Source organism: Malaclemys terrapin, chromosome 2 (genome assembly GCF_027887155.1).
Source record: "Malaclemys terrapin pileata isolate rMalTer1 chromosome 2, rMalTer1.hap1, whole genome shotgun sequence".
In the NCBI taxonomy this organism is placed as follows: domain Eukaryota; kingdom Metazoa; phylum Chordata; order Testudines; family Emydidae; genus Malaclemys; species Malaclemys terrapin.
Genome location: NC_071506.1, coordinates 259,721,862 through 259,741,273, shown reverse-complemented (window position 1 = coordinate 259,741,273; position 19,412 = coordinate 259,721,862). Strand labels below are relative to the sequence as shown.

Here is a 19,412-nt window from a genome sequence, read left to right as displayed (position 1 = left end):
CATTTAATGTATGTTTTCAGAGAACTATCCACAATAACTCCAAGATCTGTTTCTTGAGCGATAACAGCTAATTTAGACCCTGTCATTTTATATGTATAGTTGGGATTATGTTTTCCAATGTGCATTACTTTGCATTTATCAGCATTGAATTTTATCTGCCATTGTATTGCCCAGTCACCCAGTTCTGTGAGATCCTTTTGTAGCTCTTTGCAGTCTGCCTGGGACTTAACAATTTTGAGTACTTTTGTATCATCTGCAAATTTTGCCACCTCACTGTTTACCCCTTTTTCCAGATCATTTATGAATATGTTGAATGGGACTGGTCCCAGTACAGACCCTTTGGGGAAACCACTATTTACTTCTCTCCATTCTGAAAACTGACCATTTATTCCTACCCTTTGTTTCCTATATTTTAATCAGTTACCAATCCATGAGAACATTCCCTCTTATCCCATGATAGGTAGGAGTATATCAAGCTGTGAGAATCTCATGGGTAGTGGGATATTTGTTATAAATTCTGTGGAGAAGTGAGTGAGAGCTCTAATCACACATGGACTGCCTTCACTAGGGGAAAAAGTGTTCTTAATTTGTGTGTAAACTACAAACTGGCTTGTCTTCATTAGAGTTCATCTTGCATGAGTTAAATCGATTGAGAACACCACCTTTGTTCTCACAGTGGGGCGAGGAAGGTCATGGGGGAGTTGATAGTGGAGACAGCATGGGAGTTAGCTGTGAACGTGTGTTTAGAGATGTAGCGATTTCGTTGTAAATGCCTGTCACTAGCCTTCAAGTGTACGTCTTGTATTATTGGCGTCTTATTTATTTACAATACTTATTTTCAGTCTAGTCTGAATACAATAGTATAACAAGAAAATGCATAGCGGGCTTTTTGGAAGGGGGAGGGAGGTAGGAAAGCTGCATGCCCCGCCTCCCACTCCTCCTCGCAAGATGCACTCCCTCGCCTCCTAGGGAATTGGACTCTATTACAGTATAGGATGAGACCTTCCTGGGCGGACAGATTATCCCACACCTCCCCGCTGGAGGGTTTCTTGTACTGTATCTATTCCTGTGTTTTTAATTCTATGGAAGGTTGGAGGCATGCGGGGTGGGGGTTGTGTGTGGTGCAGTTGTATGGGAGGACGCAGCATTACTGTGTGTGTGTGCAGGATGTGAGGCAAGTGCATAGGAAGGCAAAGTGGGTGCAGTAGCCGTGGTGGAGTGGCAGAGCCGGGACTGTGGTGCTGGAGACCGGTTCGATGGAATCCCATGTGCGGAACTTCAATTGCCCCTTTGAGCCCCCATTTCAAGCTGTGAATGCAGTGCACCACGGAGACTGATTTATTGCGATGCGCAGAAGACCAGGAGGCGGGAGCATGCGCAGAAGAGAGCATATTGAAGCTGGTGAGTAACGCATGCGCATTGTAGAGAGAGGAAATAAATCCGAACGAGCAGCGTGAAGCATGCGCATGCGGGCCCCGCCTGGCCCTGCGCTAAGGGGAATTCGATTAGTTATTTACGGTAACAGAAGTCGAATGAATTTAGAACCTCTGCGCTTCCCGTAGTGCGGACTGTACCAAGCCGGCCGGGGGAGAGGTGCATCGCGGCCAGGCCCGGCCGTTCGCCCAGCGCCTTTGGGCAGACGCACGCAGTGGCCGGCTGTGTGACTTGAGGCGCACGTAGGGAGGCGGGTGAGTATCAGGCAGGCCCGGAGTGCGATGGGGTCGGAGTGTATGGAGGCTTCCCCTCCCACCCCGCGGTCTGCAGCGCAGTGGCGGTGCCGGCGGAGAGACGGGGCTGGGGGCCGCGGCTGGGTAATGGCAGCGCTGTGAGGAGGGGGAGCGGGGCAGGGACTGCAGCCTCAGGACACGGAAGAAGGAGGGAGGCCGGCCGGCCGGCTCAGGCCTCTGCTGCCAGGTAACCCCGCGCTGGAGGCGCCTCTGGCTTCCCAGCGAACGCCGGGGGGAAGCGGGGCAAGGGCTTCCCGGCGCCGAGGGGGTATGACCTCCTCGCGCACGGCCTGGATCCGCTGGGCCCGTCTCGGGGGGGTATGTTACCGCCGAGCGCATTTGCTGGCCCTGCGCCTCCCGAGAGGGCTGACTGCTTCCCCACCTCCCCGGGGATCTGTTGGCTGCTCCCCAAAACCTCTCGCCCTCGTGACGGGTTTTGTTCTCCTCCCCACGCTAAGCCCCGCCGGGTTGAGGTCCCGGCCATATTTGGCTCTTTGCACCCGTTCTGAGTTGTTCCTCGCAGGCCCCGGAATCCGCCCCCCCCCAGGGGGAATGTTACACCCCCGTCCCCGCCAGTTTCACTTTTGGTTTGGGAGTGAATAATGTGGGTGTGGAGGGGTTAGGGAGGTGAGGGGCCCACTGCCGGCTCACTGATTCCGCTCCTGGGCGATTTCCAGGACCCTGGTTGCTGGACTTGGCCAAGTTAGATCTTTTCCATGTTCCAACTTAAGTAGCCAATATCTCGTCCCCTGGCTGGCTCCCCACACTCCACCTTTGTGTGCCTTTTGCTTTCACAACATATTTATATAGCTAAGAACTATTGGGACCTGCATGTGGTCACACAACCTACATTTATCACTTTTAATAGTTCCCCACTCATAAATAGAACATATAACGATGGGAACCAAAGGCTGTCTGCTTCTAATGTACGATGGGGTTAAAGTGTATCTACCTGGTTTTTCACTAGTGCAAACCCTTGGTGTAGAGAAGATCTGCACTGATGCATCTTGCTCTGAAGTAAGCTGCATTAGTTTACTTTTTATATTAGTGCAGTGTGTCCACGTTGTAGCTACACTAAAACGCAGGAGTGTTTGTGTGACACCCCCTTATAGACAAGCCATACTGAATTTTCTGAGGATTAATTAGTTCATCTAAAATGTTTTGAAATTATAAAAAGAAATTATGTAAATACTTTATTGTAGTTTTAACTCCAGCAATGTATCCATCTCCAATAAGCACTCTATCTCAAACCAGTTAATATTTGACATTTGTGGGTATGTTTCTTTCTCTTTTTTTTGTGGGGGTCACAAAGGATATGAAATTGATATACAGATTACATATATTCAGCACCACTGAAATACAGCTTCATTGGTCCGGCTACCTCATGGGGGAGATATTTTCTTCAATCAAGTTAGTTTCTCATGACAGGAAGAAAACTCTTCCTTGTGTAGAGATACTTGGAGAGAATTGGGGCAGCAACAAACTGGTGTACAGCATGCTACACAACCCTTTTGAGGGGATGCTGCTGACATGTGAGGACATGGCTATTAAACCCTGCTCATACAAAAAGTGCCATGGGAGCCTTCAAATTCTTAAAGAGCAGAGATAACTTCTGCTTAGGTCTCATCAAAAGTGTTCCCACATATTTTAATATACTTGTGTGATTAATCCTTTTAAGTAAAGACAAGTTACTAATTTTTGTTGGTTGCCAAAGACATGCTTTATTGTGGTTTGTTTCTTTTAGTGGAGTTCATCTTCCTTTTGGAAGACATACCCCTCAAATCTCTTCCCTTCCTGTTTTTTTTTTTTGTTTTTTGTTTTTTTTTATTATTTCTTTTAAGAAGGAAGGGACCTCAGGAGGTCATCTAGTCCAACCCCCTGCTCAAAGCAGGACCAATCCCCAGACAGATTTTTGCCCCAAATTCCTAAATGGCCCCCTCAAGGATTGAACTCACAACCTTGTGTTTAGTATCAGAGGGGTAGCCGTGTTAGTCTGAATCTGTAAAAAGCAACAGAGGGTCCTGTGGCACCTTTGAGACTAACAGAAGTACTGGGAGCATAAGCTTTCGTGGGTCAGAACCTCACTTCTTCAGATGCAAGTCCTTGTGTTTAACAAGCCAATGCTCAAACCACTTAGGTATCCCTTCCTCCATTATAACTTGTTGCCATTTTTGTCAATTCATGTTAATAGTAGCAATATATTATCTCTGGATTCTGGAAAATACCTTTTCTTTAAACATAGTAGTGTCCACTTTATAAATGTTTTGAATATTTATACTAAACTGAAAATACTAATACATCATTTGGTGTGTGTTAATAGTAGTAAGTTTGTTTTTTAGCAGGAAAAAGGTTCCTGTTTTAGAACCTAGGACAGTATCTTGATGTAACTTGATATTCTCATCTGTATAAATGTCCAATACTACTCAGAATCCTACTAAGCTCTCTGCCTTCATGTTATTCTAGTAATGAGTTCCACAGGCCAGTTTTTTTAAAAGTATTTCCTTTTATCAGTTCAAAACTTGCTGCCTTTAAATTTTATTAAATTTCCCTTTGTTATTGTTGGAGAAGGTAAGTAGAAGTGCCTGATCTACTGTCTCTTAAATCTTGCATTATTTTGTATGCTTTTCCTATCTTCCTGCTTTGTGTCCTCTCATAGACTCATAGACTCATAGACATTAAGGTCAGAAGGGACCATTATGATCATCTGGTCTGACCCCCTGCATGCTGCAGGCCGCAAGACCCTTCCCTGGACTCTACCGTTGAAGTCCCCAATCCTGTGTTTTAGGGACTTCAATCGGCTGGGACCCTCCTGCTAGTGATCCCTGCCCCATGCTGCGGAGGAAGGCGAAAAACCTCCAGAGGCTCAGCCAATCTACCCTGGAGGAAAATTCCTTCCCGACCCCAAATATGGCGATCAGTAATACCCCGAGCATATAGGCAAGAGTCTCTAGCCTGACCCTTGTTGGCCATTATGCTGTTCATGTACCATTGCTTGGTTTTCCTTGGCTACTATGTTTTATCATTAAACCATTCCCTCCATAAACTTATCCAACTTAATCTTAAAACCAGACAGGTCTGTCGCCCCCACCATTTCCCTCGGAAGGCCGTTCCAATATTTCACCCCTCTGATGGTCAGAAACCTTCGTCTAATTTCAAGCCTAAACTTCCCCCCGGCCAGTTTGTATCCATTCGTTCTCGTGTCCACATTAGTACTAAACTGGAATAATTCCTCTCCCTCCCTTGTATTAACCCCTCTGATATATTTAAAGATAGCAATCATATCCCCCCTCAGCCTTCGCTTTGTCAGACTAAACAACCCAAGCTCCTCTAGTCTCTTTTCATACGACAGGTTTTCCATTCCTCTGATCATCTTAGTCGCCCTTCTCTGCACCCGTTCCAGTTTGAGTTCATCTTTTTTAAACATTGGAGACCAGAACTGCACACAGTACTCCAAATGAGGTCTCACCAGCGCCTTATACAACGGAAGCAGGACCTCCCTATCTCTACTAGATATACCTCGCCTAATACATCCCAAGACCGCATTGGCTTTTTTCACCGCCACGTCACATTGCCGACTCATAGTCATCCTGCGGTCCACAAGGACCCCTAGGTCCTTCTCCTCTTCCGTTACTTCTAACCAATGCGTCCCCATCTTGTAACTAAAATTGTTATTATTCGTCCCCAAGTGCATCACCTTACACTTTTTACTATTAAATTTCATCCTATTTCTGATACTCCAATTCACAAGCTCATTCAAGTCTCCCTGCAGAGTATCCCTATCCTCCTCCGAGTTTGCAACTCCTCCCACCTTCGTATCATCCGCAAACTTTATCAGCCCACTCTTGCAATCGGTCCCGAGGTCAGTTATAAATAGATTAAATAAGATGGGTCCCAAAACCGAACCTTGAGGCACTCCACTAGTAACCTCCCTCCAACCCGACAATTCACCCTTTAATACGACCCGCTGCATTCTCCCCATTAACCAATTCCCTATCCACCTCTGGATTTTCATATCGATCCCCATGTTTTTCATTTTAACCAATAGTTCCTCATGGGGTACTGTATCAAACGCTTTACTGAAATCCAGGTATATTAGGTCCACCGCATTTCCCTTATCTAATAAGTCCGTTACTTTCTCAAAGAAGGAGATCAGATTCGTTTGGCACGATCTGCCCTTCGTAAAACCATGCTGTAATTTATCGCATTTGCCATTAACTTCAAGGTCCTCAACTAGTTTCTCTTTCAGAATCTTCTCCAGCACCTTGCACACTACTGATGTTAAACTAACAGGCCTATAGTTACCCGGGTCACTTTTTTTCCCTTTCTTGAAAATAGGAACCACATTGGCTATTCTCCAGTCTAACGGGACTACCCCCGAGTTTACAGATTCATTAAATATAGTCGCTAATGGGCCTGCTATTTCCTGCGCCAATTCCTTCAATATTCTCGGATGAAGATCGTCCGGTCCACCCGACTTAGTCCCATTAAGGCGTTCTAGTTTTGTTTCTACCTCGGATGCGGTAATCCCCCATCCCGTATGCCCCTCTGTAACGGTGCTAGTATCCCTAATACCTTCATTGGCCTCATTAAACACCGATGCAAAATATTCATTGAGATATTGCGCCATGCCTAGATTATCTTTAATCTCCTCTCCGGCTATAGTCTTCAGCGGTCCCACTTCTTTCTTTGCTTTCTTCCTATTTATATGGCTGTAAAACCTCTTACTATTACTTTTAATTCCCCTCGCTAAGTCCAACTCTTCCCGGCCTTTGGCCTTTCTCACTCTATCTCTACATTCTCTGACCCACTAAGGTAAGTTTCCTTACTGATCCCTCCCCTCTTCCACTCTTTGTACGCTTTGTTTTTTCCTAATCGCCCCTTTCAGCCAGTTGCTCATCCAGCTCGGTCTAAGTCTCTTGCTTAGTAATCTTTTTCCCTTTTTGGGGATACAGGCCTCTGACAGCTCTTGCATCTTTAACTTAAAGTAATCCCAGGCTTCTTCTGCCTTTAGGTCCCTTAATACGTTTGCCCAATCCACTTCCCTTACCAGTCCCCTTAATTTGTTAAAATTGGCCTTTTTAAAATTATAAACCCTAGTCTTTGACTTAATTCTGGTACTCTTTCCATTTAGTTTAAAGCGAATTAGCTCATGATCACTGGAGCCCAAGTTGTCCCCCACTACCACTTCCTCAACAAGGTCCTCACTACTTACCAGAATCAAATCTAAAATGGCCTCCCCCCTCGTCGGCTCAGCTACCACTTGATAAAGGAATTGATCCGCAAGCACATCTAGGAACATCTGAGCCCTATTATTGCTACTAGCGTTTGTTCCCCAATCTATATCCAGGAAGTTAAAGTCCCCCATAATTACACAGTTTCTATTAGTATTTACCTCCCTTAATACATTAAACAATTCCTTATCCATATCCTGGGTCGATCCCGGCGGTCTATAGCACACCCCAAGCACTATCCCCGGAGAGGCTCTAGTAGTACTTTTACCCAGCTTGAGTATCGCCCAGACGGACTCTGTGTTATCTATTCCATCCACTATTATTTCTTTACAGCTTATTTCACTATTGACATACAATGCCACCCCCCCACCTTTACCTTTATCCCGGTCTTTCCTAAACAGCGCATACCCCTCCATACCTGCGTTCCAGTCGTGACCGCCATTCCACCACGTTTCAGTTATTCCTACGATATCCGGTTTCAATTCTCGGACCAAGAGCTCCAATTCCTCCATTTTATTACCTAGGCTTCTCGCGTTGGTGTACAAACAGCCTAATGTATGTCGTTTAGCCTGTCTCCCATTACTAGCACTGTATGTTGCGGGCCTCTTTGTGTTCGTCCCCCCTGTCCCTCCTATGTCCAATCTCATCTCCCCGGCTATGTCTCCTCTTATTACACTCAGCTTTTCAATACCGGAAACTGGCGTGGAGATTAACTGTGCATCTCCCAACCATCTCCCCAAACTTCCTAGTTTAAAGCTCTTTTGATAAGATGAGCCAGCCTCCCTCCCAGAAGTCTATTTCCTTCCCTACTCAGGTGAAGCCCATCCCGCGAGAACAGGTGTCTGTCCCCGAAAGCCTCCCAGTGGCCATACATCCCAAAGCCCTCCTTATAGCACCACTCCCTTAGCCAACTATTTATCCTCACAATCCTATCAGCCCTTTGCTGCCCTTCCCTCGGAACAGGCAGAATCCCACTAAAGATAACCTGAGCCTCTATCTCCTTGAGAGTCTTCCCCAGCCTGGCATAATCTCCCTTGATTCTCTCTAACGAGAACCTAGCATATTCGTTCCTACATGAAGGATTATCAAGGGGTTCTTACCTGCTCCTTTTAGGATCCTTTTCAACCGCAGGTCCACATCGTGTATCTTTGCACCCGGTAGACAACACACCCTTCTGTTCTCCGGGTCCGCCCTGGTCACAGGCCTGTCCAATCTCCTCAGTAAAGAGTCTCCAATTACATACACCTGCCGTCGCCTGGCAACAGTGCGATCTAGTAATCTAGTCTCCGATCCCTCTAGTCCTGACCTGTGTCTGCTCCTATCTTCCCTTATGCTCCCCCTTATGCCTTCCTGTATCCTCTGGTGGCCCATAATTGGTGCTGTCTCCATCAACTCCTCCACCCTCTCTCTCGGACTAGCAGCTCTTCTCTTCTTCCTCACCCTCCCACCTTCAGTCACCACCTGCTGCCCCTCTACCTTGTTATCCAAACACTCAAACCTATTCCTGAGTTCTATTCCCCCCTCACTGGCCCTCCTTTTCCTTGGCCTACTTCTCACAGTCACATGCTTCCACTTCCCTGGATCTCCTCCTTCCATTCTCCTCTCGCTGTCATCTACTACTGCCTCCTCCTGCACCCTAGAGCCTTCCCCTTCAGCCCTGCCTTGCCCATCCTCCATCAGCTGCTCAAACCCCCGCCTAAACTCCACCAGGGTCTCTACCTGCATCTCCAGCCCCTTAATCTTTTCCTCCAGTAACACTATAAGGCGACACTTCATACACACATACCTTTGTTCCGGGTCTCCTGCTAGGACTATATACATACCACAGCTTCCACATGCAGCCATCTGCATTCTGTCTGCTGCTGCTGCTTGGCTCTTGGCTGCTGCAGTCTCTGCCCACAGCACCTGGGGACACAGAGCATACGACACTCCCCTGTTAGCCGCCCTGTTGGCTGCCGCTGCTCGCAGCTGTACCGCTGCCTGGCTGGGCGGCCGCTTTTATGGGCCCCTTGATCAGCCAAGCTCCGCCCCCTGCTCAGGGCTCGGCGTCCGTCCCAGCACCCAGCCCCTGCCGGCCCCTACAAACAAACACCCAAGAACACACAGGACAGATGCAAATACAGGTACCTTCTCCTCCAATGAGAACTCCCTCCAAACTCCCCTGTTAGCCGCCCTGTTGGCTGCCGCTGCTCGCAGACTACACAGACCTAATCTTTGCAGGCTTTATATGCAAGTTTTTCCATACTTCAGATTGCTTTTGTCAGGGATCTCTGAACACCTTCTATTTCTACTATATCCGTTTTAGAGAAAGTGGCTAATATTGAATACGGTCTACTAACACTTTTTGTCTTTTTGGCTGCCGTTACATATTGAAAAGAGGTGTGTTTTTTGTTTTTTGTTTTTTTTGTTTTTGTTTTTTAAATTTTATGCGTTTGACAGCACTTTGTCAATTTCAACTATTTTGTTCATGGCCAGGTGCTCTTTTGTCTCATGTGCAAGCATGCACTTCTGTAGGGGGAATTCATGTGTACAGTCTTTCCTGTGCCCTGCGAAGGGGTATACCAGTAGCATAAAAAGCTGCTCCTGTTTCTGAGTTTGGGACCCAGAGGGAGTTTGCTTTTATCTAAAGCTATCTGGATCTTTGCTTCCTTGGATAGGACAGGCTTTACTTTACCTATTTCTCAGAATTTTGACTCTTTGAAGCACTGATATTCTACCTTCATTCTGAGGCCAGCTGTCAATGGCCTTGTTTCTATTGCTTTCAAGCAATCCTTGCTGACCTCAGATTCTGTTTGGACGTTGTATAGAAGCCGTACACAGCAACTATGTAATCCACTGGGCTAGGAACCATTCAGTAAGGAGGCAAGATTATTGCTGAAGTACACTTAGGATAGTTTTCAGTCAGTAGTGAAGACTACTATGTAGTAGGTGAGCGTGCTGACACATGCAGTGAATTCCTAAATGTTACCAGGCCAGTACCCTTCAAGTTGATCAGCTTTGTCACAAATGGGGAGTCATTACTCATTGAGAAAGAAGACTATTTTTCTCTCGGAACAAGACAGTTAAGGTCATTGAATAATAATCCTTTCAAGGCTTCAGTGTAAAACACGAATAATTTTCCAACAGATCAAGATACATAACAAAGGATGGACTTTCTGGATGATGATGAACTTTCACTGTTGTTCAAGGTGGCTGAATTAAACCTGTTATTGAGTGCCTAAGGATTGTCACTTCAGTGTTTTAGGAGATCACATCGTAATACTGCAGTGCACAATCCAAAATTTTACACTGAACATCTCTAACTTTAAAGATGGACTGCCTCCTTCTCATACAAAAGTTCATAAGTACTAGAGAACCTTGTGTATTCAAGTAGTGCCAATATGAAGGATTGTGAGGAGGCATCTCTAATTAAGAATGTACAAATACAGATCTTTCTGCTTCTCATGGACCAAGCACTGCAAGTAGTTGAGCTACAATCCTGTACTCTTCAGTGTCCATTGACTATTTGTCAGATCCTTGAAGGTACTAAATCATGAAGATATGAAAGTGCAGGGATTCAACTAGAATAGAGTAAGTATCTGAGAGAGAGAGAGAGATCATCTCAAAGTCTCAAGGGTAGAGTCTGTCCAATTCACTATCAAGTGTTAGGAACTATGTAACAGCATGTGAAGAGCATAAGTCTAACTCTTAACTGAAAGAGACAAGGAAGAAATTTTTATAGGAATAACCTTCCCTGCCCAGCGACCCATTGTCTATGCAGGGTTTATTAATTTTTGTTTCTTGCAGCTGCCAGACACAGGATGCTGAACTAGCTAGACCACTGGTCTGATCTAGTATGGTAATTCTCGTGTTTTAAGTTGACTGTCATCCCTTAACCTGTGGCTCACTAGTTTAATCACAACATGTGGAGTCAACTCTACCTGGTTTTAGGATTACCAAGTATTCACATAACATAATATTATTAAAACCATTTGGAAAGAATGTGTTGCCTAAGTTACTAACACTTGCTCGTTCTGTTAGCAGCATTTGGACGAGTTCAAATACCATTTTTTGAAATATGTTTCTTCAGTGGGTTACAATGTTAACCCTCTGCTTATTTTGTGTGTGCATGTGAAAATATGTATAGTCAGTATAGCAAATTTATACTTGTGTATTCCTCTGGAAAACACAACTTTTTGACAAGCAAAAATATAGAACTATTTTTTCATTGTTAATCATCACAGTAAGAGGTGGGGCTGGAGTTTTGTGCATGGTCTGACAAATTTTCATGTTAAAAATTGGTGGTCTGAGATAGTATTGTGTGTCCTACATCTAACTTTTTTATATCTTTAATGTATTCAGCATGCTTATACATCATCTGATAAACTGTAAGCTCCCTAGGGCAGGGACAATCTTACTTTGTTCAGAAGCAACCAAATCACATTTCATAACGTTATGTGAGAATGTTAAGTTGTACACATTCAGTGTTCCTGTTAAATGTACATTATAAAACACACTGTTCAGTGCAATTTGGCAGATTTGATGTTACTTTTTAGAGACCTTAACTTTAGTCTTCATAGACTTGGACTTTGTGTGACAATGTTAGAATAAGAGGTGCATATTTAATTTTTTACATAGGGTCCTTGATGCACAATATTACACCAGTGTACATAGTTATAATATAAAGAGAAAGTTTAAAGGTGATGCTTTTAAAGAAATTACTGTTTGCTTTAAAGGAAGAAGAGTTTCAGGACTCTACCAGTTACTTTCTAAAAACTCTTGAAACGTGCTGTTTGACTGCTTCTTAATGTTTAGGAGGTTGAGACTAACACTTTTTTCCCCCCCCTACAGATTAACACTAAATCCCCACAATGTCCCTGAAACCACGAGTAGTTGATTTTGATGAAACATGGAACAAACTTCTAACAACAATTAAAGCTGTTGTAATGTTGGATTATGTTGAAAGAGCGACATGGAATGACCGCTTCTCGTATCCTTTAAACAGTATTTCACCTTTATTTTTCTACGTATGAATATACTTAGCACAAAGTGCAATGGGCACTCTGTGCTAACCCACTAATGTGGGCTTGATCAATAAAACGAATGAGATTATTTCACTGACTTCAATGAGCTTTGGATGAGGTGTTGAGAGGAAGACCTGTGGTTTTATACAAACTTAATTGTTGTTCACTGTTTTTGTATAGAAGTGGAAATAATCAAATCTATTTTTCACATTGCTTTCAGCAGGATAAATCTTAATAGGTGTAACCAGAGCTGTTTTAACTGTTTTCTTTCCCTTCCAAAGAGGTATTTGTTTTTGTTGTTAAACTCATTTATATCAATCTTCCACTACCCTGGAACTGTTCTTGTTCAAAACCTCTATTTGTTGAGACTCCCATCCTTATAAGCAAGCTATTTTAATTATACATGGAAGTAAAACCACTTATTGGTTCTAAGTATTCTTGATAGCATGTAAAGACATAATTGTTATAACTTAAATCACTTCAATTAATTAATAGTGGCCAGGGCAAAAACTTCTGCCACTTTAGAAACTCACATCCTGCTTTAATGCCATTTACCATTTTATTCTTCTCCAACAGCCAAGGATAAATAATTTTTCTTAAATGTACTTTGTGGTGATACTCTTCTCTCTTTTACGTATAGTCTTATGATGTGAAGGGTCTTACTTTTTGAGAGAGAAGCATAGTTGTCGCAACTAAAATAGGCTTGTAGAATAATGAAGTGGCATGACCTACTGACCTATTTTTTTTTGCCTTCAGAGGAAAAAGCTGCCTTGTAATGGGGAATAATGAGTGAATTCTAAGTGACTTCTCAGACTCGCCTGCAATCTGAATCCTTCTGACAAGCAGTAATTTTCAGATCTAAGAGTCCAGATACTACAGGACAGATTTTGATGCATAGATTTCTACCACATAAATATACAAAAAGGGAAGAAGAGCCTTTTGAGTCTACGTCTGTTTAACAAGCTGTGTTTGCATTTCAGAGTAGATGGCTTTCTATTGTGTCCATGTTGCTGTTCCTAAAGAATAACATAAAATTGAGTTGGTTGCAAGTCTGCTTACCACCTCACTTTCAAGGACAATAAGTTCTCTGATGGCTCTTGCATTAGAAACCCTTTTATAATTGCACTTCTGGAGTAATGACTTCTCACCCTGTCTTTAGGACAACCAGATTTAAAAAGCATTGTTACTTCTATAATTTAAAAAGTCACTACTGATTTGGTTTGAGAGGACTTGCATTTTGTCAAATTGTTCTGTTACTCTTTAACTGCAAGTGCAACTCATGAAAACCAAAAATAAGCTGTTTAAGAACTGCATGTTCCAATCTCAAAAGGATGCATAAATCAAGGTTGTAACTCTGAGCTGTAGAAGTTAGCCAGAATCTTTAAAAATAAATAAATAAAAATTAAAAAAAAATTCAAAATACTTGCAAATTTACATTTGTTTTACACTCTTCAAGAGCCTGCAAAGTAATAAGATAAGTGTTCCTGCCTTGATGATCACCCACCTGTGTGTGTGTGTATATATATATGTGTGTGTATATATATGTTTCTAAATTGTACATGGGAGCCTTTGTTTTAAAAATTCAAGCTGGCAGCGTTTCTCATGTTTTAGAAACATTTGAAATTGTTACTTCATAAATCACTGGAGCTGGATTTTTTTTTAATCTATTTCAAAATATTTCCTTTTTCCTATATAACCCCAATTTGTAACTTTTGTGTGAGGAACATGGAGATTATTTATTTATTTTTTTTTTTTAACCATGTGAGATAAATTTTGTACTGTTCCCCCTTCAGAACTTATTCTGCAGCTTACTGAACATCAGTCAACTAGAGGACGCACACTAGCAGACTCCCAAAATTAGCTTAGTGGAGGCCCTTGGTATAATTCCTAGGACCCCAGTGGACATAAACTCTTAATTCCATGTCTAGGAAGGTGGCAGCATGGTGACTCTTTTGGCATCTTGCAGCTATAGGAGAGGAGATCTTCTTGGAATACCCTCTGCACCTGCATAGCATGATGAGCTTCTGTCAGCTTGTAGTTTCTAAGCAAAGATTGGCTCTTTTTGGAGCTGCTTCTAGCTTAAGTAAATTATATACTTCAACACAAGTCTCATTGGTGGGTATTCAAAACTGAATGAAATTACCAATTTTTTTCTATACAGTTAGTATTACAGTTTATTTCAGATTTGGAACAATCATTTAGTAATTCAGATGCTCTTACAGTGATACTTTAAAAAAATAAAAAGCTAGTTTTAAAAAGCCAGCTTGTTTTTTGTTTTTAAAAAAGTGGATTGCACATGCACACGTGCACACACGCGCGCACACACACACACACACACACACACACACACCAGCTTCAGATGTCTTGCTTAAATGAAAATAGTTTAGTGTGGAACAACCTGTCTCTTAAGATCGTTCTGATTTTAGATATTTGTAAGGGCTTTAACCTTTGTACTAATTTGTCTTAAATGTGTATTAAGGAAATGTTACACCATTTGCCTTTATTTTTCTTGCTTTTTATTAGACTTGGTAACCTAGAGAAGTAATGTGGCTAAAGAATTTTGAACTGTGTAGTATTAAAACTCTCTCCCTATTTAGCACACTTGCTCATTATAGCACCATTGATCAATCTGATCTGTTTATACTATCAACTTTTTAAATAAACTGATGATATAACCAGAAGATGGGTCTGAAGAATGGGGAGGAGGAGGAAGTATTTAGTTTTTAAATGTGGCATGGTATGTTATTGGAAACTTCATATTTACTGTGAATATCGATATATATTGATACAGAAAAAGGAATCCAGTTGATTCTAGACCACATTTAGTAGCAGTGTACTATTGTACACTACAAAAATGGAGACCTACTTGCAGCAGTTGAGATGGGCTTAGGTGGTTAAAGTGGGGTCTGGTATTTCAATGAGGGATGGTGCTCTCAAAGGATAATCTCACTTATGGAATTTGCTTCTCTCCTCTGTTCCAACAGAGCCTGAAGTTTGTTGATCGTCTTTTTATAGGGTTGTCTTTTTTTTTATTTAGGATAATCCTCTTTAAAATGACAAAAACAGGATAAATGAGTTTGGGATACCAACTGAATAGTGTTACCTGCTTCTGATAAGGAGCAACTCTTAGACTGTCTCTATTTAAAGCATGACTAATTTTTAGCTACCTTTTGACCTTCAGATTTCCTGTCTGCACCTCTGCAGAAATAAAATCGTTCTGGTGTTATTTCACTACGCAGTGTTATCACAGTACAGATGCCAGTTTGGTTTTGTTTAAAATTTGTTACTGTAAGTATCTTAGCTATTGAGAGTAACTTTTTTAATTTAGAAAGTTAATGTATTAAACAAATTGATGTGGCAAAGCTTCTAAGCAGTAACTTGCAGGACAACTGTACTTTTATCAGATTTTATTGGGCTAAGGTAGCTAACTGCCTTTTTTTTTTTTTTTTATTTCACACACTGTTTAGCAGTAAAAGTAAATCTTTAGAAAGCGGATGTTCAACAGTGTAGAATAGTGTGGCGTTTTTTTTTTTTTCCCCCTGTTCCACAATATGAAGGTCCACATTTAATTGACAATTCCAGGTGCCTTCGCTTTTCACTCCTGCATAGTCACTTTTTCAGCCAACCAAATAGACTGAGGGACAGCCGAAATAAAGGATCCTGTATATAGAATATTTCAATTGGGCATAAAATGCCAGCAGCATTTCCTGCTCTGTTCACCCTAACATTTCACAAAGGATTCTGCAAGAGACTAGAAATCTGGGAGTCTGGATTTACATTTTGTATTTTTTTTTTTTGACACTTCCATTATGTTGATAATATTTATTCACCCTCTCTAGATTCTCTCCTTAGCCTGAGGTGAGCCTAGTTTTGCATTGCTGGCTCAGGCACAGTGCAAGTGGCAGCTGCCATTCGCCATGTCATACACATGCTCTTGCAACCTTTTCTCTCTACCTGAGGCACAAGTGGCACATGTCCCCAACTTATTTGGCATTGACCAGCTGTCAGGTTTAGGGCTGAAATAAAAGGACAGCTGGCTTCCATTGTTCAAGATAACTCCTTGCATAGTAGAAGCAGGATTCTATTCCATCTCCCAAAAGATCAGGAGAGACCTCAGGACAGAAATGGCTAGGCACGTCTTAAAGTTTGGAAATTTGTTTTGGGGAAATATTAGCAGGGATTTTTAATCACCCTTTTCTTAGAGGCACTTCCTTTGTGAGGGAAGAGGTATTTCTTTTAACAAACTGAGGACAAGTTTGGCTGAGAAGTCACCTCCAATATCGCTAAGCTAGCTATGTATGTGAACTCTCACACTTTTTTCCTCGGTTTCTGGAGCCAACAGTTTAGAAGAAAAATCTGTGAAGTACTCAGTCTAAACATAATTCTATCGAAGGCACAACACATTTGTTTTGCCATGTCTCACTGCTACTCATAAGGCTCTTCCACTTCAACCAAGAAACAAAATGAGCTTACTCTTGTGCCAGGATGGGGAAGGAAGAACCCCCCAAAACAAACTTTTTCCTTCTTATTCCTGATACTGTATTCAAGAGAATGTCTCTCTGATTCAGTTACTGTTTGACTCCATTGGCCAGAGAAGCTGCAGATCCAACCTGAGTTAAATACTTTTCTGAAGGGCCAAACAGGAGTTGGTGATACTAGTGCACAAATTGATAAAATTATTTGCTTAGAGTGGGAAGCTCCTGTGAAATCCCAACAATATAGACAGTTGCTTATATTCAGCACGCTTACAGAAGCCAAGAAGTAGTTGTGCAGATTCCTCAAGTAGCTGTGGCGTCAGCTGTAGTTTCTTAGCTGAGTATAAAGTTTATTCCAGATAAGGGATACTGCTGATCTATTTGGTCTTTAGGGAAGAATTGTGGTCATAGAATAGCAGGGTTGGAAGGGACCTCAGGAGGTTCTCCCCCTGCTCAAAGCAGGACTAATCCCCAAATGGCCTCCTCAAGGATTGAACTCACAACCCTGGGTTTAGCAGGCCAATGCTCAAACCACTGAGCTATCCCCCCTTTTGCATTGGCAACTGTTTTGACAGAAGTCTGAATAATTTATTTTAATAGGATAGCCTTGAATAATGAGTTAGGTCTGTCAGGGCAAGAAAATTTAAGTTTAGTACCAAGAGAGAATTCTGCCATCTGCATTTCTGGCAGGTTGTCTCATTTGACACTATTAAATGACACTATTCTCTACTTTTGCTATCCCTTCTAACCTAGGCAGGTGTGCTTGCTTACCTGGAAGGCGGATGGATAGGTGAAGTAGCTTCATCTGTGTTTTATTTAAAAAAAGCTTGTGTTGAGTCATTTGGGCAAAGCAGTTATGGCATCTAGTGAAAGGGACAATTCCTTTACTGTCTACAAGGATGGAAGATTTTCTGAGCCTGGCGCTATAAGAAAAGAGAAAATTCTCCATACATTGACAAGGCTTGGAATGAAGATGGGAAGGGGAACTGGGTTAATCTCCAGAGCCTCTTTAGATTCAGCAAAAGCCAATTTGACGCCTCTATCGCACTAAAGTAAGGGCAAACTCGCTATATATTAAAGATAAACAAACTATCACATATACACAGGATTTAGAGGATATAAAGATAGGATATGCTCTGGAGCTGCTTTAATCCTGCTCCTCACAACAAATTATCCCCAGCTTTCTCCAGTCTGGTAGTGACGTATAATGTCAACAGCCAGTTCTAATTTTTGTAAAATGAGGCACTTAAGCTATCCCACAGAGAGCAGCATTTGAGCAGGAAGTTGATACTGTATTCTTTGTGGTCCCCAGGAAGTATGGCACAGTGAGCACTTCTGGCACTTGAAGGGCACGTCTTGCTCATGAAAATCAGCAAGCTCAGGATGGAAACTCTGGTTTCTAGCTCTTTGTCTATCCAGAGTTATTGGTACCCTCATGAAGTTGCTGTGTACTGTGGTGTTCTCTATAAACCTCTTGCCTTGGGCCCATGAGGTCTCTGCAAGTTTGATTCTCAGAAGCTGGCCATACAGCTCCCTGAAGGAAAACGAGCTAAAGATTCCACCAAGAGATATGGATGTGTGTCTGCTCAGTTTGAGCACAAAGGGGAACCATGAGTCAGAACTTGTCTTCTGTTACCACATGAATTTGGAACCATCAGGCTATGAAAGACCTACAATTTCACCTGGACTAAGCACGTGTCTTCATCCATGTCAAAGTCTTGACTATAGAATAGTAAATAAACAGCAGTATCCTGGAGTCTCTTTTCTCTAGAGACACCAAAGTCCTACTTCAGTGGATTCAGTTGTTTGCTTTTATTCAAGAAGGTTCACGCTTGACTCTGCAATAGAGTGGATAAGCAGGCTGCAGCTTCGCCTGGGAGTAAGTGTCTCAATGAGTTTTTCACTTTAGTGTCCCAGTGGGGTGTTACCAAGTTTTGGATCTCTGTCAAATCTCAATGCAAAGATGTGCTTTTCAAGGACAAGAATGCCAGGGAGTTGGTGTCTTGGTAACCATGGCTAAGCCACCGCCTGTATGCCTCCTTCCCCCCCCCCCCCCCCAAGCCAAGGATCTCCCCAAAATCAGAGTACACAGAACTATTCACTGATCTCCATCCGGAGGTTGTGGTGATATTCTGTAATGGAGAATTTGAGACCACCCCTACGATCATTCTGCTGCACCTTCTGTGTTTGGGTTCCACCCCTGCAGCCAAACCCAGCCTGGCTGTTGACAAGAAAAAAATTGAGATTACTTTGTCTCCACTATTCTGTTTTCTGTGCTACAGTATTGTGGAAAGTGGGCTACATTTGCATGTTTCCCTGAAAAATCAGGCAGCTTGCTGAAAGCTGAGATGTCATATACCCATAGAAAATCCTTCCTGAATAAAATGGCGACATAGTGAATATCCTCAATTCCCCAGAGAAGCCCTACTGTATCCATTCATCCCATGTATCAAAATTTCTTAAATTGGCTAATCCGCACTCTAAGTTATCAACCTGGAAATTCAGCTAGGTCCTGCCTTTTCTAATGTGTCATCCCTATGAATCATTGGTATAGTGCCAACCACGCTGTTAAATGATTGATACATTTGTTTTACCAGGATTTCCATCCAATATTTTCTTCTCTCTTTGCCCGCTGAGGAGAACCCTTCTTGTAATCTATCTGTGCGTGGAGTATTATATTAATATAAAACTTTACAATTCTTGCCTTTTAAGATGCCAGCTGCCACATAAACCCCTTTCTGACTTATTTATTTTTGTACTTCAGTATTTTCATATTATCACTTGCATTTAAAACTAAGAATTAGGTTTGGAAATTTTCTTTGAAATCTCTTTGTATATTCTTTTATTGGTGTTGAATGAGCAAATGGCTTGCCTGCTGTCCATCTCCTTTTAAACTTTTAGCAGGCATGCAAACATGCCGTCCTAAAATAATGTAGTATATGATTAGAGGAAAATGGGTCACATATGCTATCTTGC

At 42.3% G+C, this 19,412-nt stretch overlaps 1 protein-coding gene across 3 annotated transcripts in view; it reads left to right on the top strand.

The window, feature by feature from the left end:
• The first annotated feature begins 1,503 nt into the window (after window positions 1–1,503).
• CUL2 (cullin 2) overlaps window positions 1,504–19,412 on the top strand; it is a 98,920-nt gene continuing 81,011 nt past the window's right edge. The window contains exons 1-2 of one of the 3 annotated variants that reach the window (XM_054020956.1): window positions 1,504–1,688; window positions 11,789–11,927. In XM_054020956.1, the coding sequence (XP_053876931.1) occupies window positions 11,809–11,927 (119 nt within the window). In that variant the 5' untranslated portion in view covers window positions 1,504–1,688; window positions 11,789–11,808. Of the gene's footprint in view, window positions 1,689–1,803; window positions 1,915–11,788; window positions 11,928–19,412 lie in introns of those variants that run through there. The other 2 variants (XM_054020954.1, XM_054020955.1) reach the window with 2 other exon arrangements.